The sequence below is a fragment of the Microcebus murinus genome, chromosome 16 (genome assembly GCF_040939455.1).
Source record: "Microcebus murinus isolate Inina chromosome 16, M.murinus_Inina_mat1.0, whole genome shotgun sequence".
Classification (NCBI taxonomy): domain Eukaryota; kingdom Metazoa; phylum Chordata; class Mammalia; order Primates; family Cheirogaleidae; genus Microcebus; species Microcebus murinus.
Genome location: NC_134119.1, coordinates 67067388 through 67093827, shown reverse-complemented (window position 1 = coordinate 67093827; position 26440 = coordinate 67067388). Strand labels below are relative to the sequence as shown.

The following is a 26440-nucleotide window of genomic DNA, read 5'->3' as shown; positions in this document are numbered from 1 at the left end:
CCCCAGCCCCTGTCCTGCAGTACTGGATACCCCTCGTCACGGTCCCCGGCCCTGCCTGGCTCCCACCTCTTCACTAGACTTAGCCCTTTTCTGAATGCCATTCCTTTCCAGCTGACTTCTCCCCTCGCTGATCCCAGACCCACCCCTCCCTCATATTTTGCCATCTTGGGCTGGTCCCTTTTGGTCCCCAGTCCCCGCCCCTCGCTCGCCTTTCCCGCAGGCCCGCACCCGCGGTGACTGGGCCCGCGTCCTCCCCATGCCCTGATCATCGACGACTGGCCTCTCTGACCCCGCTTCGAGGTGGGTCTCCCGGAGGCCCCGCTGGTCCTGTAGGCCACGCCCCTTCGCGTCAGCCCTACCTCTTACCCAGGCCTAGCCCCGACCCCCTGGCCCCACGCCGGCCCACAGGACTGTCCCCGCCCCCTCCAAGGCCACACCCTCCGCCCAGGCCCCGCCCCGCCCGGCCCCGCCCCGCCCCCGGTCGCGCGCACCTTGGGCGTGAGCACGAGCGCGGCGCCGCCGTGCACGGCCACGATGGGCAGCGAGGTCTGCGCCGACAGGAAGTCGAGGATGGGCGCGACGGCGGGCGCGCGCGAGTCGTCCTCGAAGACGACGCCGTGCACGCGCAGCCCCGACAGCAGGTCGCAGAGCTGCAGCACGAGGCTGCGCGGGTCCGAGCCGTTGAGCACCAGCGCCACGGGCCGCACGTCCAGGCCCGGGCTGCGCACGGCCGCCGCCACGGCCGGCCCCAGGCGCGCCGCCTCGGCCGCGTACGCGGGCCCCGAGAACACCAGCGCCACGTTGAGCGGCCGCGCCCCGCCGGGGACCCCGCCGGGCCCGCCGGCCCCGCCCGGCCCCGGCGCCTCCTCCGGGAACGGGCTGGCGCAGGCCAGCGCCAGCAGCAGCAACATCTTAGCGGGGCCCCGAGGGCCGCGGGGGCCACCGGCACCGCGCATCGCCTGCGGGCCCCGCCGGGCAGCCTCTGAGCGCCCGGGCCCGCGAGAGACACGGCAGGAGAGGCAGGAGCGGAGAGCACAGACAGACACAGACGGGGAGACGCAGAGACAGGGAGACGAGATGTTGAAAGAGATGCACAGAAGAGATACGGGGGAGAGAGGAGGGAGAAAGGTTGGGGTGACGGAGACAGACACGGAGGGGGGGACACACAGGCAGAAGGAGAGACACGGTGGGGGAAGGTGGAAGGGAGATGTGGGGAAGAGACGCCAAACACATAGGGGGAGGTGTGGGGGGTGAAAGAGGGAGAGACACAGAGACAGGGAGAAATAGGGAGAAGTGGAGTATGGGGGAGACAGCCAGGGGTGGGTGATGGAGTCAGCAAGATACAGAGGTGAGGAGAGGGAAAGAGATAGGGAGGGGACGACAATGAGACCGATGGGAAAGAGACCCACAGAGATGGGATCAAAATAGGAGCAGGGAGATAGGAGGGGAAATGGAAACAGCAGTAGAGGTGGGAATGAGTGATGGAAGGAGGAACAGAGACAGGGAGAAGAGGGAAAGGGAGAAGACAGTGCGACAGAAATAGGGAGCGAGGGAGACCCAGGGAGAGGACGGCAGAGTGGGGATAGACGCAGGGAGACGGGAGAGATAAGAGAGACAAGAAAGTTAGAGAGGAAGATGGAAAGAGAACCAGGAAGACAGAGACAGACCACAAGGCCACCAAGAGACGCGCACACATGAGAGATGGGGAAACAGAATTGAGATTGAGGGAGGCAGGCAGAGCAGAGAGAAACACAGGAAGACAGAAATAGCGAGGCAAGGCAAAGATCGAGACCCCCACCAGGGAGGTGCCCAGCACAGACATGAAAGGAAGGCAGGGAAGGCAAGTGACAGGAGGGAGCAAAAATAAAAAGGAGAAAAAGGGAGAAAAAAAAAATGAGAGAGGGAAAAGGGGTCAGGTGTGTGGGGAGAGAGAAAGAAAGAGAAGGAGAAATTAGTGGGGCACCCCGAGGAGAGAAAGTGCCCCCACAACCATACCCCTCGCCCCAACCACAGCCCCCAACCCATTTTTCTCCCTTTACTCCTGTCCCTGTCTCCCACATTCTCAATGAGAGTGAGAAAGAGAGTCATGGCCCAGGCTGGGATGCAGGGTTGGGGGCACAGCTGTGGAGAGCTGGGAGGGGGGTCCCTGGCACCCAGCCTGGAGCAATTTAGTAAATTAGAGGAAATACAGCATCTCATCTCTTCCTGTGCCCCCTGTTGAATACTTGCCGCCTGGGGTGCTTGGGCTGGGAGCCCAGGCTCCTGGGTCCTGCCTGGGTCTGAGGGAGGAGGGCACTGGGGGGTCTGGCTTCCTAGCTCCCAGAGAGGGAAGGGAGCCTGTGCTAGGGGCTTCCTAAAGGGGTGAGGGTCCAGGCAGGGAAGGGTTGTCTCTTGGCTGTCAGTCAGTCTCTTGTCCGGTTGCCATGGTAGCGCAGGCCTCGTCCACCCCACAGACAGTCAGGGTGGGGGAAAGGCCCACACCCTCTCCCCTGCCCAGAGGTCTCCTCCCCTCCCCCACCCCACCCCTCAGAGATCCTGGGCCACTGTCTCCCCTGGGAAGGGGGTGGGGGCTCCTAGCATGCCCATCCCTCCCAAATCCTGGCTCCTCTTCGCCCCTCCTCTCCATTGCCCTTCCCCAAGCAGCTGGCTCAATCAGTGCTCAGAATAACCCCCCCTCCACCCCAAAATAACCCACAGCTGTGGCCTGGTCCCCGCGGGGTTAACTCTCGCTCTCCCCTCCCTTCCTGGTGGCTGCTCAGCCCCCAGCCCCTCCTCTGCCTCTCTCAGACCCACCCCTGCCTGGCCTCTGCCCTTAGGGACCTCAGGGTCCTGCTCCCTGCTGAGGCCCAGGAGGGCAGCCTCCAGCCCCACCCTTCTCAGGAGGCTGGATGCCCAGTCCTCTCCCACGGGGATTTGGGAGTGCAGTCCCCTACCCCTCCAGGGACCGAGAAGTGGCAGCTCCAGTCCTCCAGGACTCTGGAGGCCCAGTCTCCAGAACCCGCTCCCTCCGGGATCACAGGGACCTGGCTCCCGTCTCCAACCGCTCATGCCACCTACACAGAGGCTAAGGAGTCCAGACCCCGGTCCCCTGCCCAGACTCAGGAGACTGAGGCCCCGGCCCCTCCTCCCTCAGACACAGAAGCCCTATCCTCCAACTTCTCCCATAAACACGCAGGAGTCCTGCCATCAGCCCCTTCCTCCCCCAGGACTCCGGAGCCCTGTTCTTTCCCAGGACCCAAGAGTCCCAGCCCCCTCTCGCCCTGATACTCGGGAATTCAAGAGCCCAGCTTCCTCTACGACAGGAGCCAAGAGCCCAGGTCCCCGGTTCCCCTCTTCCCCCAAGACCCAGGAATCTGGGTTCCCAGCCCTCCCCTCCTTTAAGGACCTCCTTTTTGTCTCAAAACCCATCAATCCCAACATCCTGGGTGCCCCCCCAGCTCCGGCCTCCCCAGTCAACCCACTCCTGTACACAGCATAGCCTGCCCCGAGCTGAGGAGGAGGAGGGTGCCAGAGATTCCTGGGGTGTCCCTGTCTCCATCGCTCTCCCCAATCCATCACAGAAGGGAGGAGAGGCCACTTTGATCAACAGCTCCCCCACCTCGAGTCGTGCTGCAGACGGCATCCCATTCCCCCCCCTCCAACACACACAACCCGGGTCTCTCCCCACCCTAATCCCGGGGCTCGGAAGAGGCTGGAAGGGTATTTCAGAACCTTGAGGAAGGGGTGGCAGCTTGGGCAGAGGGGTGCTGGGGGCCTGGATGCCCTCAAGGTCCTTGTCAGGGGTATTAATAGCAGACTCATAGCTCTGAGATGGGAGGGGAGAGCGAGAGGAGAGAGGGAGAGGGCTGGCCGCGGTGGGGGAGACTGATGCGGGGAAAGGGGGTGCAGAGAGAAGGTGAGATGGAGAAATGGAGGGACAGAGAGAGACATGGGGCGTCAGGTATGTGGGGCTGGAGAAAGGCAGCAAAGTGTCGGAGAAATGGGGAGCTTAAGAGGTCTGAGGTATAGAGACCCAGGAAAAAGGGGCTCAGAGAGGGAGAAGGAGAGAGGGCAGAGGAGAGTCCCTGAGGACAGGGAAGCTGGGAGGGAGCAAAGACCCCTGCCCACCATGCAACCCCCCTCCCTCCATGAAGCCCCCTGGGCAACTTTCCCTGTCCTAGATTTTGGGGTCTACATTCCCACCCCCACCCCTGCATCCCTTCCCCAGCCTTACCTTTTCATGACCCTGTTGTGTTGGGGGGATTGCAGGGGGGCCAGGACTGGAACCTGGCGTCCAGCGACCCCAAGATTCCGCGGAGAGCTCAGGGAGCCAGTAGGGGGGTCAGGCCCCAGGGCGGCGGCAGTGGCAGCGGGCAGCGGCGCACAGCAGGGACCTCCTGCCTGTCTCTGGCTCCGTCTTTCCTTCCTCTTCCTTGGTCCTGTCCTGCCCTGTCTGTCCCCCAAGGTTGCGGCCACCTGGACTAGGCGAGGACACGGCTACACATGTTGCGCTGGAAGTTGGGCCCCGGACATTGCGGAGGCTGTTGGGGTGTCCTCTTGCCACCCCGACCCCGTGGGGATCCCCCTCCGCCCACCTGGGGTGCCCCCCTCTGCCGCTTCAGCCCCGGCTCCTCCCCCCTTTCCATGTGTCCGGTCCCGCCTCTGCCTGGCTCATTCGCAACCCCCTTTTGTGCCCTCAGCCCCCCCTCCAGCGTCTGTGTCTGTCTGTCTGTCTGTCTGGGTCACCTCTGAAGCCGGTGGCTGATGTGTGTGCTTGTGTGAGGAGCGGGAGATCGCCTGTCTGGGGAACTGCTTGCCCCTTCCTTGCTTGGCCACCTCCAGACCCCCCTGGACGCCCCCACTCACAAACACGGGCAGAAACACACACACGCACACACGCACAGCCTCACTTCCCTGGGATTCCCCCTCAACACCCCCGGAGCCTGAGGAGGGAAACACACACACGCACACACGCACACACAGGGGGTCCAATGGGGGCCAGGCTCCCACTGCCAGCAGAGGCTGTTCAGACAGACAGGAGGACACAGGCAGCCGGGGACGCCCAGATGCCTGGCCGCAGGCAGGAGACACAGAACCCAGGTACACACCATCCATCCGGGTTTGGGGGGCTGAGGGGGAGGACTGGGGGGCCCGCGACACCCCGGCGGGCGGCTCAGGGTCGGTACAGACAGACAGACCCCTCCCTCCCGCGGCCGCCGCAGCCCTTACAGACACACCCCCCCCTCCGCCCGCCGGCCCCAGACACCCGGGCACACAGATCCTCACCGGGCAGATGGCAGATGCACGAGAGACCCCTGGGGGCCGGGCGGACCCACCCAGGCCGACACCCCCAGCTGGGCACTGGTGGCCGAGGCAGGCTGCGGGAGGCTGCGGGTGCGGGTGCGGGTGGCGGCGGCGGCGGCCACGGCCGCGGCTTGGAGGAGCCGGAGCGGGAGGGACTCGCACACTCGCTCTGTTCTCACACACACACTCACTGGGGATGCGATTAACATTCAGTCCCCGTCCGTCCGCCCCTGCTGGGAGACCCACAGCCCCCCCTCCTGGCCTCCCTGGGGACCCCTCCTCCTGCCAGGGGTAGGGGCGGGGGGGCCGCCCCCAACCCCCGCTACCGGCCTCTGCCTTCCTCCTGGGACAGGGGAGTGAGGGGCTGAAAATGAAAAGGGAGGAAGAAGTGTGTGTGTCGGGGGTCTGCAGGGACTCAGAACCTGCTATGGAGACACCAGCCTCAGACCTCCATTCTAGGGCTGGGAGTTGCTGCCCTTTGCCCCCTCCCCATTTGAGGCTGGGGAAGCAGGAGGCCTTTCCCTGACTTCAGTGTCCGCCATGCTAAGACCCGTCATCTGGCTTCTCTTGCCCCAGAAGGCTAGGCCTGCATACCGGGTCTCTATCGTGGACTTGGGAGTCCGGGCTCCTGCCAGTCCTCCCTCAGACCCAGGTTGGGGGCCCCCAACCCCTCCTCCCTCAGACCCAGGGGTTCAGAAACCCAGCCCCTCCTCCCTCAGACCCAGGTTGGGGGCCCCCAGCTCCTCCTCCCTCAGACCCAGGGGTCCATGTCCCCAGCCCCTCCTCCCCAGACCCAGGGGTCCATGTCCCCAGCCCCTCCTCCCTCAGACCCAGGGGTCCATGTCCCCAGCCCTCCTCCCCCAGACCCTGGGGTCCATGTCCCCAGCCCCTCCTCCCTCAGACCCAGGGGTCCATGTCCCCAGCCCCTCCTCCCTCAGACCCAGGGGTCCATGTCCCCAGCCCCTCCTCCCCAGACCCAGGGGTCCATGTCCCCAGCCCCTCCTCCCTCAGACCCAGGGGTCCATGTCCCCAGCCCTCCTCCCCCAGACCCAGGGGTCCATGTCCCCAGCTCCTCCTCCCTCAGACCCAGGGGTCCATGTCCCCAGCCCCTCCTCCCTCAGACCCAGGGGTCCATGTCCCCAGCCCCTCCTCCCTCAGACCCAGGGGTCCATGTCCCCAGCCCCTCCTCCCCAGACCCAGGGGTCCATGTCCCCAGCCCTCCTCCCTCAGACCCAGGGGTCCATGTCCCCAGCCCCTCCTCCCTCAGACCCAGGGGTCCAGCCCCAGCCCCTCTTCCCCAGACCCAGGGGTCCAAGCCCCTATCCCCTTCTCCCTCAGACCCAGGGGTCCAGCCCCAGCCCCTCCTCCCTCAGACCCAGGGGGTTTGGGTCCCAGCCCCTCCTCCCTCAGACCCAGGGGTCCTGTCCCCAGCCCCTCCTCCCTCAGACCCAGGGGTCCATGTCCCCAGCCCCTCCTCCCTCAGACCCATGGGTCCAGGCCCTCATCCCCTCCTCCCTCAGACCCAGGGGTCCAGCTCCCAGCCCCTCCTCCCTCAGACTTGGGGTTTGGGCCCCAGCCACTTCTTCAGACCTGGGAGTCCAGGAGTACCTTTTCCACAGGGACCCAGGAATCTGGGGCCTCCCCTCTAAGCCCGAGTCCCTTTTGGAACGCAGGCATCCTGACCCTCCTCCAGCACAAACCACCTTCAAGGACCCAAGACTCACCCTTGGGCACCCAGCCCATCTACCCTTTTGAGGAAACCAAAATCCTTGTACCCCTTTTTTAATTGAGGGACCCAGTCTCTATCACCCATGAGTACTCAGAAGGAAAGCAGCATCTGTCCCGTCATAGACACAGCTTGTGCCCCTGAGCGTCCCACAGGGCCAGCTGCCCCTCCTGCCCCTCCTGCCTGAGAGGTCAGGCCCAGCACTTCTATAAGCTACCCATGCAGCTCTGGGGTGGAGTGTCCTACGGGACACCTGGGCCCCTGAGGGTGGGGACTGGGAGGGAGCACGTGTGTGTGTGTGTGTGTGTGTGTGTGTGTGTGTGTGTGTGTGTAAGAAAATTCTCAAGTTCTGGAGCAAGGGCTGAAGCCAGAGCCATGGGCTTCTCTGAGGTAGTTTGGGTTCAATTTTTTGCCTTGAGCCTACTAGGTGGGATTCCTGCTTCCTTCACCCCCAAGGTCTGGGGAGGGACAGAGGTGAAGGCTCTGGTCTTAGAGGAAGGAAGGGATTGTGGATCTAGATTCCTGAGGCTAGGATGCTTGGGATAGAAGATGGTTGGGTTGGGACTGTAAGGTCCAAGGAAGGGCGTCTTGAGAGGGGAGGGGGCTGGGAGCCTTGCCTCCTCTGTCTGAGGGAGGAGGGGCTGGGGCCAGGAGTCTAGAGGAGAGGGGTGCTGGGGGCTACTTTCTTGTCTTTTGGGTGGATTCGAGCTGGAGGCCCCTGAGAGGAGCAGAAGCTGGCAGCCTAGCCTCTGGGTCCCTGTCCAGGATTTTTATTATGATGATTATTATTATTTTGAGACAGGGTCTCACTCTGTCGCTCAGGCTAGAGGGCAGCGGCATCATCATAGCTCACTGAAACCTCAAACTCCTGGGCTCAAGCCATCCTCCTACCTCACTCAGATTCTTCAGTCGTTGGAACTACAGGTGCGCACCACCAGGCCTGGATAACTTTTCTATTTTTAGTAGAGACGGAGGCTCACTCCTGCTCAGGCTGGTCTCGGAACTCCTGAGCTCAAGCAGTCCTCGTGCCTCGGCCTCTCAAAGTGCTAGGATTATAGGCCTGATTTTTAAAACTCAGAGGCCAGCCTTCCAAAGCCCTGTCAAGGGCAGAGGCTGAGTGGCTGGGCTGGGTCCCTTACAGAGACACAGGCTGCCTGGGGGAGCAGGTGCCGGATTTGGGACTTTCAGAACCCAATGACCCTGCAAGTTCCCAAGAGGCAGCCTGGGGGATGCATTCAGCGTCGCTTCTGCAAGGCATGAGGTGGGCGATAGGGGGCGCCGGAGATCCGGGACCCGCCCTCAGGGGCGGAGCCTCCCCGCCCGGACTCCTCCTCCTCCCGCCCTCCTCCCTCTTCCCCGCTCCAGCGCGGCCGCCAGCTCCGGCCTCGGCTCCCCCTCCCAAACCCCCCCTCCCTGGAGCGGAGCCCACCCCAGGGTCCCTCTCTCACCCCCCGAGCCCAGCCGCCCGGCCAGAACAGCAGCCTCCGGGGGCAGAACCCCGCCAGCCTGCCTCCCTCCCGCTCAGCCCTGCCAGAGGCCCCCAGCCATGAATCTCTTCCGATTCCTGGGAGACCTCTCCCACCTCCTAGCCATCATCTTGCTACTGCTCAAAATCTGGAAGTCTCGCTCGTGTGCCGGTGAGAGGCCCACCTGGGCGGGAGAAGGGGAGAGACTGCTTGGGCGGGGGGCGTCCCAGGACTCGGGAAAGGTTCTGTGGACACTAGGGGGACAGGTCCCTCCCCCCACCGCTTGCTGGGGGAGCTTTCTTCCAGGTCCTGGGTCGCCAGGAGGTCAGCTCCCTTCCCCAGACTGGAGGGGTGCATACAGTTTAGTGAGGGTGGCCCAAGGCCCCCATTTCAGCCTCCCACAGCCCCAGTCTTGGCAGCCTGAGGGTTCAGGGACTGAGAACTGGGAGCCATGGCAGGCGGGAGGTGGCTGGGAGTTGATGACGTGGACCGTGGCGGCCAGGAAGGGAGTGGGAGGGAGGTGACGGGATCCCTGGGGGCTGAGGTCCGGCTGGGTCCTCCTTAGGTCCCACCTTGGGTCTGGACTGGGGGAGGACCCTGAGGGGGACAGAGGTTGCCGCGAGGCCTAGCCTGGGACAGAGCCTCGGGCTGGAGTAGCTTCGGGGGCCTGGGCTGCCCCCTGGCTGTGGGCTGTGGAAAAGTGCCCTGCTCAGGCGGCGGGCGGGCTGGGGAGGCCTCCAGGGACAGCTGCACTCCAGAGCCGCCTCCAGGCTGGTCCCAGGCACTGTGCCTTAGTTTATTGCCGGTGCAACCCACCCTAGCCCTGTCTCTGTCTCCCTCTCTGGACCACAGGGATTTCAGGGAAGAGCCAGGTGCTGTTTGCTGTGGTGTTCACTGCCCGATATCTGGACCTCTTCACCAACTACATCTCACTCTACAACACCTGTATGAAGGTAAGGGCTCTACTCCACCTCTCCGGGCTGCCCTGGGGCAGGGGAGCCAGGTGTAGGTCCCAGACTCCCAGGTTTGAGGGAAGAGGGGCTGGGGCTGGGCTCTCAGACTCCTGGGTCTGAGCCTGTTGGGGGTACAGGCCCGGCCCTGTGAGCTGAGGTGCCCTCTGGTCATCCGCTTCCTCAGGTGGTCTACATAGCCTGCTCCTTTACCACGGTCTGGATGATTTACAGCAAGTTCAAAGCCACTTACGATGGGAACCATGACACATTCAGAGTAGAGTTCCTCGTCATTCCCACGGCTGTCCTGGCGTTCTTGGTCAACCATGACTTCACCCCTCTAGAGGTAGGCCCCTTGCTGGGACTCCTTTGTTGGTTGGATGGGGTATGGCAGAGCCGCTAGGACAGCAGACCTCTTGGAGGCTTCCTCCTGCAGGTTGTGCTCAGACTGTCTTATTTTAGGACAAACAAGTTCAGTATATGGGCTCTGGGGTCCAGTGATATTAACACAATGGCAGCACATTCACTAGTGCTAGATGCTGGTCTAAGCATTTCACATATGTTAATTCATTGCTTTTCCCAGCAGCCCCCATTTTATAGATGAGGAAACTGAGGCTTAGGGCATCTAAATGACTAGTCCAAGGTCATCGGCCTAGTAAGTACCAGACTGAATAGCTCAGGAATTGGAAACGGGGGCTCTAGAACTAGGCTGCTTGGATTTGAATTCCAGATCTGCTCCTTTCTATTAGCATGATCCTGGGCATGTGACTTGACCTCTCTGTGCCTCAGTTTCCCCATTTGTAAAGTTGTGATCAGGTCATTGTGAGGATTTACTGAGATTTTGCAGCATCATTTGTTGGTTAAACACACATGGACTCTAGAATCGGAGCACAGGGATTTGAAGCCTGCTTCTACGACTTGGCAGCTATGGGACTTTGGGCAAGTCACATAACTTCTCTGTGCCTCAGTTTCCTCACCAGTAAAAGGGGGATAATCAGTTCCTAATTCATAGGGGCTGATATCTATAAAGCACAGTGTCTGGCATGAGGTCTGTGTTAGTCCGTTTCCTGTTGTTATGAAGGCTGGATAATTTATAAAGAAGAGGTGTATTTGGCTCACTGTTCTGCAGACTGTACGAGAAGCGTGGTGCTGGTATCTGCTTCTGGTGAGGACCTGAGGAAGCCTCTACACCTTAGGCAAAGAGGGAGCAGGCATGTCACATGGCGAGAGAGGGAGGAAGTAGAACCAGGCTCCTTTAAACAATCAGCTCTTTCGTGAAGTAATAGAGGGGAAACTCACTCATTGGTGGAGGACACCAAGCCATTCATGAGGGCTCTGCCGCGTGACCCAGACACCTTCCACTTGACCCCACCTCCAACGTTGGAGATCAAATTTCAACATGAGATTAGGAGGGGACAAATCCAAATTATATCATGGTAGGAAGTGCTACATCAATGTTTGTTCAGTGATGGAAGTAGTTAGTACCATGCCTGATACTTTTACTTGTAAATGTTAGCTGTCGTGATTTTCTTTTGATGGTGTTTTGGTGAGACCAAAACAAACTCCTGGGAGGAATTTTGGGAGTGCCCGTGCTAAGTTTGTGATCTCATGCCTCCTGGGGCTTGGTGGGAATCATAAAGTCTGGATAACCTTTTCTCACTTAGGCCTACACTACTCCTGACTTATAGGAAGCTATCCCTGGGTGGCCAGACGTGCTGATGTTTTCAACAGAAGCCATAATGCAAGAGTTTTCAGGCAAGATATCTCACTTTAAAATTTTGGCCACAGATTCAAAATATATTTCTAAAAGTACCATGCAGGCTAGACAAATCCAGCTGAGAGTGACTTCAGCCCCTGAGTCCCCAGAAATGTCGGGAGGCTGTATCATGCTGTGGCGAGAACCTTGGACTTGGCTCCAGGCCCTGGACTTTGCAAACATATCATTGTCGCCACCTTACTTGGAGCATTTACCCAAGCCCTTGAACTACTCATAACTGCCCTGCTGACTAGGGATGACTGGACCCATTTTGCAGATGGGGAGATCGACTGAGGCTGGGGGAGGCAGTGGGCCTGGGCCAGACCTCAGGCTTCTTGACTCTGGCCTTTGCAGTTCCCGCATTCAGAGGGAGGCGGTGACTTGTGCAAAGTATGGGCACTGACTACGTGCCCATCCCTGAGCGGGCCATTCTAAACACATCATCATCCCATCTGATCTCTTGGCCACCCTGCAAAACAGGCATCCTCATTCCTGTTTCTTGGAGGACTAAGGTGAGACTCAGAAAGGAGCATTCACAGGATTTGAACCCAGTTCTGCCTGCTTCCAAAGCTTATGCTATTACTTGGTACTTGGTAAAAAATTACTTTTTAATCATAGAAGGACAATATTCTTTAAAAATTCAGACATCAAGAAATAGATAAAGTAAAACACAAATGACCTTTCATCTCTTCCTTTGCTGTGATTCTGTTCCCCAAGGGTCACCCCAGGGGTGAGAGTTGGGCATGTATCAATTTAATGGGCATGTTTCCTGAGAGCCTCAACCAACCTGGCTTGCTAAGAGTCACTCTAGAGGATTCTGCATGATTATGGGAGTGGATCCTGGAATCCAGCTGCTTGGGTGGGAATCTGGGAGCGGATCCTGGAATCTAGCTGCTTGGGTGGGAATCTGGACAAGTTACTTATCCCTTGGGCCTCAGTTTCCTCATCTGTGTAGTAGGGATAACAATAGGGCTTACCCCACTCATTCATTCAGGAACTGGGCCAGGTGCTGGGGCCACAGGGTGAATAAGGTGTAGGATCCCCAGCCTCATGGAGCTCACATTCTGGTGAAAGTGGCCAGGAAAGAGATAAGACAGGTGATGTGACAGTCCTGGGGAAAGGGAAGGTCAGGGAAGGTCTCTTTTAGGAGGTGACTGACGAGCTGAGGCCGGGAGGATTTGGAGGAGGCAGATATGTGACAGTCTAGGGGAAGAGCTTTCCCTGCTTCAGGAACAGCAAGTGCAAAGGCCCTGAGGCAGGAAGAAGCATGGTGTGTTGGAGGACCAGATAAAAGGCCTTTGTGGCTGCAGCCCAGGGAGTAAGGGGAGCGTGTAGGGGATGAGGTTGGACTGGGGAGAGCCTTGGAGGGCAAGGTCAGGAGTTTGGGTTTTATTCTACTTGCACTAGGAAGAAGCCACAAGAGGATTTTAAGGAGTGATATAATTTGATTTATGTCTCCAAAGATTACACATTAAATGATGTCCCTACAAGAGTAGGAAAATCATCCCTCTTGTAGAGATAAGGAAGTGGAGACTTGGAGAATGTGGTTATCTTGCCCAAGAGCACATAGGAGGGAAATCTCTGAGCCAGGATTCCAGCCACATCTGCTTCGTAGAGAAGTGAAATTGCAGTGTTTATGAGCACTAACTACGAGCTCTTGGTTCAAATCCCTACTCTGGGGCTTACTAGCCACATGGTCTTGGGCAAGTATCTTACCTCCTTTGGCCTCAGTTTTCTTATCCGTAGAATGGGGTTGCTAATAATGGGATCTCGCTCATGGGGCCATGGTGAGGGTTACATGGAGACACGAGTAACATTGGGAGAACGGTGTCTGGCAGGTGGTAAGTGCTTGGGTTGTGTCCCTTCTCTCTCTGACTTCATTGTGCCTGTAACTGTCATGCCATCCTCTGCCTTCTCTCATGCCCTGTCCTCTCCTGCCTCACTCTGCCCTCTGCCCCCTCCCCGGCCCCTCCGCAGATCCTCTGGACCTTCTCCATCTACCTAGAGTCGGTGGCCATCTTGCCACAGCTGTTCATGGTGAGCAAGACCGGCGAGGCGGAGACCATCACCAGCCACTACTTGTTTGCGCTGGGCGTCTACCGTACGCTCTATCTCTTCAACTGGATCTGGCGCTACCACTTCGAGGGCTTCTTCGACCTCATCGCCATCGTGGCAGGCCTGGTCCAGACAGTCCTCTACTGCGATTTCTTCTACCTCTACATCACCAAAGGTAGCCAGGATTCAGGGCTGGCTGCAGCGGAGCCTGTCTTTGCACAGCTCCTGCCTCCCTGGGATCTGGGGTCCATCTCCTCATCCATGTGTCACTCGAGGGAGGGCTTCCTCGCCCGGCTTCTGGGGCCCCAGGCGCACCTCTCTCCTAGGAATTCAGACCGGTAGCCTCTGCCTCCCTAAGGACCAAGGAGTTTTTGTCCTCAGCCCCCATGTTGCTTTGAGTGGAGACCAGATGGGGCAGGGACTCAGGCCCACTGAGATTCACGCATTCATTTATTCATTCAGTAAATGTATTGAGCCCTTTCTGTGTCCCTGGCCAGGTGCTAGGCTCTGGGGCTACATACAGCAGGAGGAGAAAAGGTGGATGGGGCCCTGTTCTAGAGGGGAGATGGTGAATGAATAAGCAAAGAAAGCGAATTGTCAGTAGTGAGAAGGGCTATGAAAGAAATAAACCAGGGATGTGTTCATAAGTAACTGTGGAGAGGGAGGGGGCTACTCTATAGGGGCGTCCGGGCAAGCCCCTTTGAGGAGGTGATATTTAGGCAGAGACCTAAAAACCCAGGACTCAGTTGTGTGAAGGAAAGAGGGGCAGTAAAGGGCGAGGCTTGGAAGGTGGGAGGGGGTGGTCTCACTTTGCCAGGCCTGCCAGACCCTCTGACCCCACAGCCCTCAGAGATCAAGGGCTCTAGCCAGAGAGTTCTCCAAGGGCAGAAGAACAGCAGCCCTGGGAGAAATGGGGCTGCTCTTGGCCTCCATCGCTCATGCTAGGTCCAGAGCAGCATCCCCCAGCCCTGCCCTTCAGTAATTCAGGCCGATTCCCCAGGTCATGGCCCAGAGTCCTGGGGGCTGTCCCTCCTTGCTGGCCTGGCATGCAGGACCTGCCCTGGGTGGGGAGGCTGCCCCCTTGGTCGGGGGCCCTGATGGTAATGCCCACCCACTTTCTCTCTTCACAGTCCTGAAGGGGAAGAAGTTGAGTTTGCCAGCATAGCCCCGGTCCTCGCCGTCCCTCTCCTCGGCAGTGGCGGGAGGCAGAGGAAGGCAACCAACGACGAAGAGCTTACCCATCCACGGGTGACTTTTTAAAGAACCAACCTCTTCCTGCTCCCCGTCCCACCTCCTGTTGGGTTTCAGGGAGGCAGTGGAGGACTCAAGTCTTGGGGAGCTCAGGACCTGGGCTGTTTGTAGTCTTTTGCCTTTTAGAGAAGAAAAAAAAAATCTTTCCACTATTTAGTTTTTGACTCTGATGACTCTTTCCTCTTCTACTCTCTGGCCCCGATTTTTATAAACTGTTTTTGAGTGTCCTATGGGCTGGGGCAGGGTGGGAGATCTTTTTCTTTCCCCAAGCCCCTCAGCTCCCTTCCAGACCCCACCTCCAGCCCCACTGGTTGCCAAACACTAAATCTGCCGACACCCACCGGCCCCACCTCCTACCATGGCCATGAGCACAGCCCCCCAACGCCCCACCAAATTTCTAGCTTGGGGATAGGGAGGAAGGGAGGCCCAGGAAGGTCTCTCTTGATTTTTTTCATAACAATTTTCCCCCAGAGTTTGGGTTTTTTGGTCTTATTCTAGTTTTTTGGCAAATTAGGGGGGCTTGGGGGTGGGAAGGGGGGCTGGGCGGAGAGTCACTGCAGCTCTAATGCCATGTTTTTGTACAGAATTGATGGTTGATTCTTTGTTCTCTTGAAATAAACAAAGAAAAATGCTACCTTTCTTTTGCTGCTCCTTGCCCTTGCTCTCTGCATATGTGGGGTCCCACCTGGCCCCTGTCTCTGCTTCTGGTTTTGCTTGTCGACCATCCACAGGCAACAGGCCTGGGAGCAGGAGGAAGATGAGAAACTGGGTTTCTCGAGACTTTCCGCTGCATCGATTCCTCACAGCTCCGTTGGGGAACAGGTTTTGGAGAAAATCTTGAAGATTCTTCTTACCTGGCCACAGAACTTGCCTGATGGTTTCTCCAGAGCCCCAGGGTTGCAGAGGACCTTCAAGAGCATGTATGTCAGAGGCAATAAATTGGCAGCCCAGTCCCACCCTCATTTGGCATTATGTTGCATTTTGTTGCCACTCTGTTTAAAAAAAAAAAAGGAATGGGTCACTGGCCTTTAAAAACCAGATTTTTACATTAAAGTCTAGATTTCTGGCTTCTCAAAAAAAAAAAAAAAACTCCATCAATCTGACAGTGCTTGGTCCTCATTTCTGGATGGCAACAGATGGCTGCATCTGAATGGATGGGATGCAAGCTTTTCACCACAGTCCTCGGGACTTGGCTGCGGGGTTGCTGCCATTTATTATTGGGCTGACGCTGTGTGGTTATTTTTGTTTGTTTGCGGAGTTAAGAGGAAAGTGAAATGTTTTCCATGTCTTTCTCCAGATTGGCTTCACACCTGGCCTATTTCCTTCACTTATGTTACCTGCCTGGCTCTTGTAAGCTTTTGGATTTTTGGCCCTTGACTTAGTCAGACTTCCTGGGTGTCTTCTATGACCTTCCTAACCTGTGCTTTTCTGCCTCCAGGTATCCCATAGGATGGCTCTGGAAGCTTCAGGAGGCAGGGAGCTGGTGTTTCCTGAGCACTTTAATATGTGCCAGGCACTGTGCCTTACACAGATGAGCTTTCTTGACCCTCACAGTAGCCCCTGAAGAGGGGGTGCTTTGTGGAGGAGGAAACTGAGGTTTAGAGGGATGAGCGGTAAAGGCGGGGTTTGCACCCGGGCTTCTCGATGCTGGAGCCTGTGTGTTTAACCACTGCTGTGTGGTTTTCCAGCTGTTTTTCATTTTTTTCTTTCAAGCCAAGGGACTTTTTACTTAGAAGAATTTTGCCCAGAAGCCTAATACGGAAAACACAGCAGGGCTGTGGGGGTTGACTGTGGGTTGGCTGGTGGTGTCCCTGCCTGCTCAGCCCGAGGCCCCTCTTTGACCACAGTCTGAAAACCACCCATCAAAATCTGGTCTGATTCTCTAGTTTTATAGCCAACACAGCTCTGGCCCACAGAAATTAAGTGACATCCCCAAGGTTATCGAGTTTGCGATAGAGGGAGGACCAGAGCTCAGAATCCTCCATTTCCCACGTCATAACGCTTCCCATCCCACTGTACCGCTGCCCTGGAGACCATGTGTTTATTCTTGTATTTTTAGAACTGAGTACAGGGCCTACCACACAGGAAGCCTCAAAAAAGGGACCACTGGAACCCAAATTTGATTCCGCACAACCCATATCCTTTGTCCAGTTTGTAAGCCAACGCTCTGCAGGCCAGTGTGGCCCCCATGTAGGTGTGTTTTGTTTGGCTTGCACTATGTTTACATATTTTTTTGTATTTGTTGCCCACAAATTTCACATAAAAAGCCACCCCCCTCAAAAAAAGATGTCCAAATTGTTCTAAAAAAAACCAGAGGTTCTATGGCTGCATTATATAACATGGTAGCCATTAGTTACATGTGACCGTTGGAACATGGTGATTCCAAGTTGATGTGTGCCGTCAGCATAAAATGGGTTTCAAACACCTAGTATGAAAGAATGTAAAGTGCCTCACTAATCATTTTTATATTGATTACACGTTGAAATGATAATATTTTGAATATATTGGCTTAAATAAAATATTAAAATTAACTTACTTGTTTTGTTTTGCTTTTCTTAATGTGGCTACCAGACTGTTTTAAATTCCCCTAGGGGCTCACATCAATTTCCAGCTGGACAGTGTCGCTCTAGAAAGCCCAGGCCTCACTGCTGAATGGTAGATGCTGAGTGGAGGCTGCCCATCCTAGACATGGCCTTGTCCCCACCACTCCCTTATTAAGTGCTTCACCCCCTGGGTTACCTGCTCACTCCTGGTGGCCTATAGGCAGGAGCGTTTGTGGCCTGTGCATGAGTCCCCAATTATCATTGGGGTTCTCCTAGACTAAAAATCCTTCCTCCCCCAAGACAGTCTTCAAAATATTTGAAGACAAGGATCTCCCCTGAATCTTGTTCATGGACTCAGCATCCCCTGTTCCTCCAGTGACTCCTCACACAGTTGGGTTTTGTCACTGTTAGGAGTGAAGGAGCTTAGGCTTTGGCTTTAGTGACAGGGCTGGGTGCCCTTGTTGGTCCTTCTTGGCACTCTCTCCTCAGGTGGAAGCATTCTCTTTCTCGGAACTTTAGCTTCCTAACTGTACGATGGGGCACCTTGTGCCTCCCTCCCATGGCCAGTGTGGGGGCTCAGGAGGTGATGACTTGACAGGACTTAGAGCATGACAGGCCTGGAAAAAGTGTTTCTTCTCAGCACCTTCAATCTGCTGCTGTCAACAAGCTGGTATTGGATGAAGGGTCTAGGAGGTGGTATGAAAATGTGACCCACCACAGAGATCCCAGAGGTGACCTTATGGAGTTTCTCCCCATCCCTGGCCAATCAAGGGATCAGAGAGGAACAGACATGAGAAGGACAGAAGGCTGTTTTCAGAAACCCTTCTGGAGGGAGCATTATCTCTTTACTGATGTGGATAAGAATGCTTAGTTGCCGGGCATCATAGCAAGGCGGGGGGCCTTTGGAGTGGTCATATAGGGGGACAGGGCAGAGCTGGCATAATTCAGGCTGTTGGGGCCAGTGGGCGGCGTGTTGACAGGGCTGAAGGCAGAGGGTGGGGAGAGAGTGGTCAGCACCACACCACCCTCATCCAGGGAGCGCTTGTAGGGGACTGAAGCATCGTTTTGGAGGTCCTGGAATGCCAAGTAGGCCTGGAATATCTGTGGGCAGAAAAGGGCATGCTGAAGGCTGGCTTGGGCTGGGCAGGGGGGAAATGGACTGGGCTGGGGACTGGCCTGGGAGGGAGAAAAAGGGTGTGCTGACTGCTCACAGCCCAGGGGCACCTGGCCCTGGCCTGATTCCTAATGCTGGGCTGTGGCTGCTCAAAGGAAGGGGCACCTGGAAGGGACCAGCAGAGTCCCTAGGAGAGCCCCCCCACCCCTGGCTCCCAGGGGAGCTAAGTGAGAGCAGGAATGTGTTAGCCCTTTCACCCTGCCCCCCTGCAGAAAATGCCCCCCGGGGGAGGGGCTCATTCTCACCCAGACAAAGATGGAGAAGAAGGAGAAGGCGATGGCCGCCTTGGCACTGCTGCTCCCCAGGAGGAACTGTTTGGGCGGAGAACGCTGCCACTGGTTGGCCAGGAAGCAGAAACCCACGAACCAGATGACTGCCCAGAGGACTGTGGTGTGGCAAGGAGAGAAAGGGGTTAGGAGAAAGCTTGCTCAGGGCCGCTGAGGCACAGAAAGGACAGGGCTGGGAGTCTCACTGCATGACCTCCCACGAGTTATTCCCCAGTCCCTCCAATCCCTCCCTAACGTGAACCACTGGAGTACAACTATGCTGTCTGCACAGGAGCCTCCGGTGTGTGTGGCTATTACAGTTTCAATTTATTAAAATAGAATTTAAAAAAATTCAGCTCCCTGGTCACACTGGCCACATTTCAAGTGCCCAGTAGCCAAAGGTGGCCGATGGTTCCTGTAGTGGAAAGTGCAGGAACAGAACATTTCCACCCTCACAGAAAGTTCTCCTGGGCAGTGCTGGACTCAATGACCTGCAAGGACTCGTTGGCCCTGAGAGGCTGGGACTGGCCTGGTGGGGAAGACGAGGAGGGGAACAGTTGAGATCAGCCGGACTGAGAGGAAGGAGGCCAGGGCCTGAGGAAAAGAAATGTGCATTTATTTAGCACTTACTGTGTGCCGGGCTCTATCAAGAGTGTTCGGCAGTGGTTAGGAGGCAAGACTTTGCTTTGAAGTGCTTGACCTGCCACTCAGCAGCTGTGTGCCCAACTATATCACCTCCTCAAGCCTCAGTTTCCTCCTCTGTAAAATGGGAATACAAACAGGACTTACCTCCTAGGTGGTTCTGAGGACTTTACGAGAAAAGGCACTTGGAACATAGACTGGGTGCCTGACTCGTGGGAAGCGCACGTGTCAACATTACTACAGGCCTCCTTTATCTCATTCCATCCTCAGAAAACGCCTGCGAGGTGAGGGTTTTCATCCCAGCTTTTACTGAAGCTCAAAGAGGGGAAGAGACTTGCCACAGCCCACAGGGCGGGGAGGTGCTGGGGTTGAGATTTCCAACCCGGGTCTGTCTGGCTCCATCCTCTGAACCCCACTTCCTGCCACCGGGTGGCTTTTCAAGAAATGTTCTGTGAACAAGGGAGGTGAATCTGAGGAAAGAGCCAGGCAGAAGGGAGGCTTCTAGAATTAGCCTGGGGGTCAGAAGAGGTGACCCTTACACTGGGTCTAAAGGATGAGTAATAATTCCCCAGGAGGAAACAGCAGGTGCAGACAAGCAGTGAAAAGCTGTGGGCCATGTGTGGTCAGATGCCTCCTGTTGGGAGGACGGTCAGAGACGAGGCCAGCTGGGTGGCAAAGGGCTGTGTCCTGGAGGCCCTGGGGAGCGGGGAGGGCTGTGAGCAAGTGGAGGGGGAGCTCTGGGCAGAAGGTCATGGGGGCTCACCTGCCAGGATGAAGTCCAAGAGCTGGAAGGCTGTCTTGAAGCGGGAGTTGGCGATGCGGCTGTCGTGGGCGTCCAGGACCAGGAAGACCAGGCAGCTGAGGAAGGCCAGGAAGCCGGCTCCCACCGCGAAGCTGCAGGCCTCCTTGTTGCTGTTGAGGACGCAGTGGAGCTGTGGATTGTCCGTCTTGTTCTGGTAGCCATCAGTCAGCAGGGAGGAGAAGACGATGAGGGAGAAGACCTGTGGATCCAGGGGCCAGAGTGGAGCTCAGTGGGTCCCTGATGCCACTCCTCCTCCCTGGTGCTGACAGTCCAGCAGTACACCCAGTCACTGGGCCATCCTGGCCCCCTCCCTCCCTTCCTGTCCCAGCCTCAGAGCCCTCAGCCTCCTGCCCCTCATTCCCTCTGCTCCATCCTGGCTTAGGCCTCATCCTCTCCCACTGGACCCTCACTCCAGCCTCTTCCCAGCCTCCCTGCCTCCAGTCCATCCCCCACATGGCCCAGGGGGCTCTTTGACATGCTGTCCCCTGTCCTCAGCCCCCGATGGCTCCCCAGTGCCCAGGACTGAGTCCCATTCCCACAGCCTGGCTTTGGAGGCCTTGCATGGTCCCCGTTCTCCTCGCTCATCTCTCCTACTCACCCCTGCCTTGCTCCATACTTCCCTTCTGCCACCAAACCTGGTAACTGCCACCAAACCCAGGTACCAATATAAAATGCTTGGCGTAGTGCCCAGGACGGAGGAAGAACTGAGTGTTTGTTGTCGTGATTATTCTCTCTGCCTCCCAGCCCTTCCCTCTGCCTGTGACTTCTTTCTCCTTCCTCACCAATTCCTACTCATTTTTAAAGATAATAAATTTGTGAAATAGTCCAAATACACAGAAAAGGAGGGAGAGAAATGTAACAAACACCTAGTGCCAACTACCCAGAACTGACAAATATTAACATTTTGCCATTTTTTTTTTTTTTTTTGCTTCAGGACTTTAAAAAAAAACAAATACAACACTGATATGATAACCCCATCCCTCTCATCTGTGCATGGTGCATACAGTCTGTGTCTATGCTTGTCTTGTATGATTATTTATTAAACACAACTGAAGTATTCTACAAACACTAGCCTAGATCATCTTTGTGACCACACTAGAACTTAGGCGCTACTAACAGCCCCAAGTTTAAGATAATGAAACTGAGGCACAGAGAGGATTGGGAGTTGTCTGAACTCAACTGGCTGGTCAGTGGCAAGCCTGGATTTGAACCAAAGCAGCCTGGCACCTCGGTCTGCTTTGACCCCTTGCTGTACTACCTCATACTGGACCAAATGCATTGAAGGCAGGGGTTCCCGGCAATGCAATTTGGTGAAAATTTGAAGCCCCAATTATTTGTCCTAGATAGTCACACGCAGCATGGCGAGATCTATGCCAGACACAGGAGCCAGTGTGTGTAAGGGGTTGGGGGTAGGAGTTGGCCTAGGAAGGTTTTCCAGATGAGGCAATGCTTATAAGGAATGTTGAAGGGTAAGAAAGGCTAAGGAATAGGAATGTTGTCTGGAGGCCAATAGGGAGCCATGGAGGGCTGTGAGCAGGAGATGAGCAGGGTCAGCTCTGGGTGCAGATGTAGAAAGACTCTCTGTGTGGAGATGGGTTGAAGGGGGTGAGTCCAGAGGCTGGGAGGCCAGGGAGGAGGCTGAGGCCTGGGGTGGGGGAGCGAGTGAAGGTCTGAGTAGGAACTGAAGTGGGGCTGGATTAAGGAGGTACTAATAAGGTGAGATCTGAACTGGACCTTGGACAACAAGAAGTTTTTAGGCAAAGAAGAGGAGGAAGGGCATTCCTCCTCTGCAGAGCACACAGTATATGCAAAAACCACATACTGCAGAGCAGGGTTTCTTCAGGGATAAGAAATAAATCTCATTTGAGGGATCCAGTGTGAGGTGCGGCAGGAAAAGTGGGCGGGAGCCAGATCCTGAGAGGCCTGGAACACCAGGCCCAGGGATCGCGACTTGGGGAGCCATGGAAAGGGGTTAATTTTATGTATGGAAGGATTCCAGGAAGCAGATGGTCAGGGTCAGACCTGGGGGCTAGAGAAATCATCTGGGGTCACGTGGCTGATGGACTGGAGGCGGGCGACAGGCCAACAGACCTGAGAGGAGGCTGGTAGGGAGGCCCAGGTGAGAAACACTGCAGCCGGAGCCCTGGGGAATACAGTAACATTCAGGATGTAAAGTAGGATTTGGTGATTGATTGGATGTGGCAGTGCTGGCGATGGGGACTGGTGGAGGGACAGGTCAAGGGAAAGGAATGTTGAAGATTTCCCCTTCAGTAGCAGTGGAGCTCCTCCTGGACAGGCTCCATGTGAGACCCTTCTCTCCATCCACTGCACGCAGCACCAGACTAGACCTCAGCGAAAGTGTGTTGAAAGAGTGAATGACTTTGGCTTCTTTGCTCTCGCCCTGCCCTTCGGAGTGCAGACAGAGGAGGCAAAGGACTGCTTCTAAACTCCTCAGCTTCCTTCATTCTCCTCTCTCCTTTGCCTTAATTGCCTTCTCTAAACAACAACAGCAGCGACAACCTGAGCCCCTCTTTTTGCCTTGCACTTTGGCATTAACCAAAGGTATTCACATCCGTCGTCTCATTTCATCCTCACAGCAACCCTCAGAGGGAGGCTGTCAGATGATTCCCATTTAGGGGCTGAAGAACTGAGTCCATAGTGGAGGCGCGCCTTGCCCTGCTGGTTTAAGGCAGAACCAGGTGGAGGACGGGAAAACACATCGATCATTTTTGAGCCCATAGTCATTTTACCTGCACTACCTCCCTGGAACCTCGCCCCAGCCCCATGCGGTAGAGGTTATTAATTCACTTCTGTTTTACAGGTGATAAATCGAAGCCATTATAGTGGGGTGGAAAGAGCCAGACAGGTCTGCCTCTGCCAGCTGTGTGGCCCTGGGCAAATCACTCACCTCTTGGAGCCTCAGTTTCCCAGTCTGTTTCTACGCTACAAAGAGGGGGAATATGGGGGTGGGTTCTGGGCCCCAGTAGGTGCTCAGAAAAACAGTAGTTTTCCTGACTCACCCAGAGAGGGGAAGTGTCCTCTCAAGGTCAGGCAGCGGTGGACGGGGGATTGGAATCCAGTCCTCCTGACTTCCAGGTGGGAGGTCTGTCTACTGACCCCCAAAACCTTGGACTGTGCATGAGCCCAGGACACTGGAGACTCTGGGAGGGAGACTCAGCTGGGGCAGAAGAACCCATCCCTCTGAAGCCTGAGTCCAATCTTTCCATGCCCTCCCTGGCCTGTCCCCAGGGAAGGAGCAAAGATTCATCAGTTAAGGCACCAGCTGGCAGGCAGCAGCGAGAAGGACAAGAGCACCAGCTGCCCAGAGACTACCTCCTGAGGAGCCAGGCCAGGGGGGAAGGAGGAGAGGGCAGGCGGGAGGGAGGATGGAGACGGCGGGCAAAGTCCGTGACCAGAACGTCTGGCACGGTTCGCGGCCCTTCCTCCCCCTTCCCCCACACAGTCCACACCAGCTGGGCCTCCTTCTCCCTCTACGCCGGCCCTTCCTTCTGAGGCTTTGGACACAGGGTGGGTGGATCCGAGTTTGACTTGCTCACCAGCTGGGTGATGTCCTTGGGCAAGTCACTCAACCTCTGTGAGCCTCAGTTTCCCCTTGGATTAAACAAGGATAATAACACCCATGTCATAGATTTGTGATGAGGAGTAGAGGAGCCAACACTAGCAAGAGACCTGGCACTGGGATGTGGTATTTGAAATTCCACTCTTTCCCTGGGAGAGGACAATGGACACAAGTCCCAAACACCCTAGGTCCCCAAAAGCCATCTTTCTCCTTGATCACAAGTAATAATTTGTTCCAATAATAATTGCTGTTTAAGGAAAGATCACTACTTGCCAGGCCCATGCTAAATAGTTTATAGGCATTAACTTGTTTCATTTTCACAAGTATGCTTCGTATGAGTAGGGGTATTAGGATCCTCGTTTTACAGATGAGGTTCAGAGAAATCAAGTAACTTGCTCAAGGTCACACAGACATAGGGTGGCCATACAAGCCATTAAACAAAACAGGGCACTTTGAGAATGAAAGGTGGTGCTGCTGACGATCACACCAGGGTGGCCTGGGCCTATGCCACCCTGCATGGACAGTGCATGGCTATCCAGGATTCTAGGCCAGGCCTATCTGCTCCCCCTCCAACCTCAGGCTGCAGAAGAGGCAGGGAGAAGATACTCTGGATTAGGAATCCAGGGGGATGGAGAAATGTTAAGGACTTCCAGGTGGCTAAAAAAGAAAAAAAAAAAAAGGAATCCAGGGGGAGACCCTGGGTTGGAACCTGGGAACTCCACCTACTCCTATGACGCTGATCAAGTCTCATCTTCTCCCTGGGCCTCAGTTTCCAATTCCTTCATGGGCAATGGAAGCAGCAAAGTCCATAGCTGCAGCTCTAACCCTTCATGTACTGAGGTCCAGAAAGGAGCAGTGATTGCTTCAAGGTCACACAGCAAAGTCTGGGCTGAATGAGGATTGGACCCCAGGTGACCAAATTCTTTGGGAATGCATGTAAAGCCCTTGGCACAGTGCCTGGCACCAAGTGACCACCTACCATCTGATAGCTTAGGTCTACTTGCATATTCTCTTCTTAGAGGTCCCAACCCCTATTTCTCTCCTCCTCCCTTGCCTACCTGAGAGGTGGAAAATGAATGGGCTCTGGAATCTCACAGTCTCCAGCTTGAATCCTAGCTCTGTCTCTTACTTTGTGACATTAGCCAATGCTGTCTAATACAACTTTCTGGCATGATGGAAATGTTCCATATCTGTGCTGTCCCATTTGAGAGCCACCAGCCACATGTGGCTGTGGCTACCCCTTTGGACAGCACAGACTTAAAAAATTTACTTCTCTGATCCTCATCTTTCTTATTCCAAATATGGGGCACATAGCACCTATTTTGGGGGGGTTGTTTCTTACTCTGAGAGTCAATAACTGCTAATAACTGGTGGCAGTTGTTAGTTCCCTTCTGCTTCATTTCCCATCTGACCCTTCTTCCCCCCCACTCCTTCCCACCCTATGTCTGTCTCCTGTCACCCAGGGGTGCAGGTGGGCAACAGGAGGCCTCACCCCTGCGAAGATTCGTGTAATGGTCTTGGGCCTCCTCAGAAACTGCACGGCTTCGCTGTCAGCCAGGTCCTGGAGGCTTTCGGGGATGTGCATGGTGGCTGTTCTCCTCCTGGGGCCCTGTGAGGCGGGAGCAGGGGTGCTGGCTGCTGCCTGCTGGGTGCCGCTGTCTGTGGGCGCCAGGCCCACCCTGGGCTCGGCTGTGCAGGACGACACAGATTGGGGAGGCTGGAGTCAGGGACACAGGGTGAGGGGCTACTGGGGGTCCAGGAGTGGGGAGCATGGTTTGGGGGTGCTGGGGATCTCATGAGTGGAGGTGCAGAGGAAGGGGGCTATTGAGGAGTCCAGAGGTGGGGGTGTGGGCTGAGGGGAATGGGTGGGATCTCAGGAGCTGGGAATAAGGGGTGAAGGGACTTCTGGGGTTCCTAGGAATGGGGGTGTGGGTTGAGGGGGGCGTTGGAGGTCCCAGGAGTGGGGGCCACAGTGAAAGGGCTGCTTCAAGCTCCAGAATTCAGGAACATGGGCTGAGGGGGCCAGGGGTCCCAGAGGAGGTGTGCAGGGTCAGGAGCTCCCAGGCCAAGGAGAAGCGGCGTGGAGAGGGCTGGCTGCTGGGGGCCTTGTCCCTTGACACAGGAGCGGGAGGGCTCAGTTTAAGGCCCGCGTTCTCTGCGAGAGGACACACAGGGAATTTTCTGGGGAGTAGTGGGTGCCGCATTCAAGGTCAGAACCCCTGGGAGGTCTGAACCAGAGAAATCCTGTTCAGGCTTTGGGGTGAAAGCACCCATAATGGGGAACCCAGGCACCTCAGAGTATATTTTAGCGGTCCTTGTGATTTGGAGCTATTTCCCAGAATAAGGGCCTCCCTTTAGAATGCGGCTCCATCTTCATAAAAGTGCATTTCCTCAGGCTGGGAGTTTGGACCTCAGATCTGTGGGGAGTCTGAGAACTGAGCTGTCCCCTCAGAATGAGGCGGCCATGCCCCCGGCACTAGGCTACCTTCTTAAATCGAGGTCTCCCCTTTAAGGACGTGGAATGGGGGTGCTGGGGCTTGGGGGTCACGCTCCCTGACAAAGGGCCACCTCTACTCTGGTGGGCCAGTCTCTGTCACCTGGAGGCCGGTTCTTCCTTCCGCCCGCCCTACTCTTCCGGTCCGGGGCGCTACCTCAGCCTTCTTTTGGTTCCGCTTTTTCCCGCCTTTTCGTTCCTCCACAGCTGATTGGCTGAGCCCAAGTCCCGCCCCCTTTCTTTTACCGCCTACGCAGGAGCTGACGGGGCGGGGGCGTGGCCTCAGCGGACGTTGGGCTGCTCGCCGTTGGCGGGCTGCGCGCGTGAGCCCTGCCCCGCCCCATCCCTCTAGGGAGTGTCGCGCGCGCCCTGCCCCTTCCCTTTGAAGCAAGCCGACAAGGAGACTCTTCTGCGGCGCATGCGCTGCGCCCGAATGAGGCTGGTGCTGGGGC

At 56.4% G+C, this 26440-nt stretch overlaps 3 protein-coding genes across 8 annotated transcripts in view; 1 reads left to right on the top strand and 2 right to left on the bottom strand.

Annotated features, from left to right (window-relative positions):
* Positions 1–5481, bottom strand: part of GRIN2D (glutamate ionotropic receptor NMDA type subunit 2D) — a 38096-nt gene extending 32615 nt beyond the window's left edge. The window contains exons 1-3 of the mRNA XM_075993204.1: positions 5266–5481; positions 4214–4490; positions 492–982 (exon numbers count right to left, since the gene is read on the bottom strand). Coding sequence (XP_075849319.1) covers positions 492–956 — 465 coding nt within the window. The 5' untranslated portion in view covers positions 957–982; positions 4214–4490; positions 5266–5481. The remainder of the gene's footprint in view (positions 1–491; positions 983–4213; positions 4491–5265) is intronic.
* A 2878-nt stretch (positions 5482–8359) lies between these two features.
* On the top strand, positions 8360–17018 carry KDELR1 (KDEL endoplasmic reticulum protein retention receptor 1). The gene is made up of 5 exons (XM_012754357.3): positions 8360–8646; positions 9328–9428; positions 9613–9771; positions 13159–13411; positions 14367–17018. Exons 1-5 carry the CDS (start codon positions 8556–8558, stop codon positions 14399–14401), a joined length of 639 nt encoding a protein of 212 aa, XP_012609811.1. The 5' UTR covers positions 8360–8555; the 3' UTR covers positions 14402–17018.
* Positions 17019–17838: 820 nt separating this feature from the next.
* Positions 17839–26187, bottom strand: SYNGR4 (synaptogyrin 4). 6 transcript variants are annotated; one of them, XM_012754351.3, is made up of 5 exons: positions 26092–26187; positions 24987–25183; positions 19876–20113; positions 18450–18589; positions 17839–18131 (listed from the first exon to the last, which is right to left on the bottom strand). In XM_012754351.3, exons 2-5 carry the CDS (start codon positions 25077–25079, stop codon positions 17898–17900), a joined length of 705 nt encoding a protein of 234 aa, XP_012609805.1. In that variant the 5' UTR covers positions 25080–25183; positions 26092–26187; the 3' UTR covers positions 17839–17897. The 6 variants fall into 6 exon arrangements, with proteins under 6 accessions (XP_012609805.1, XP_012609810.1, XP_012609806.1 ...); XM_012754356.3 differs by having other exon boundaries at positions 24987–25103; positions 26092–26170; XM_012754352.3 differs by having other exon boundaries at positions 26063–26143.
* Between the last annotated feature and the right edge of the window lie 253 nt (positions 26188–26440).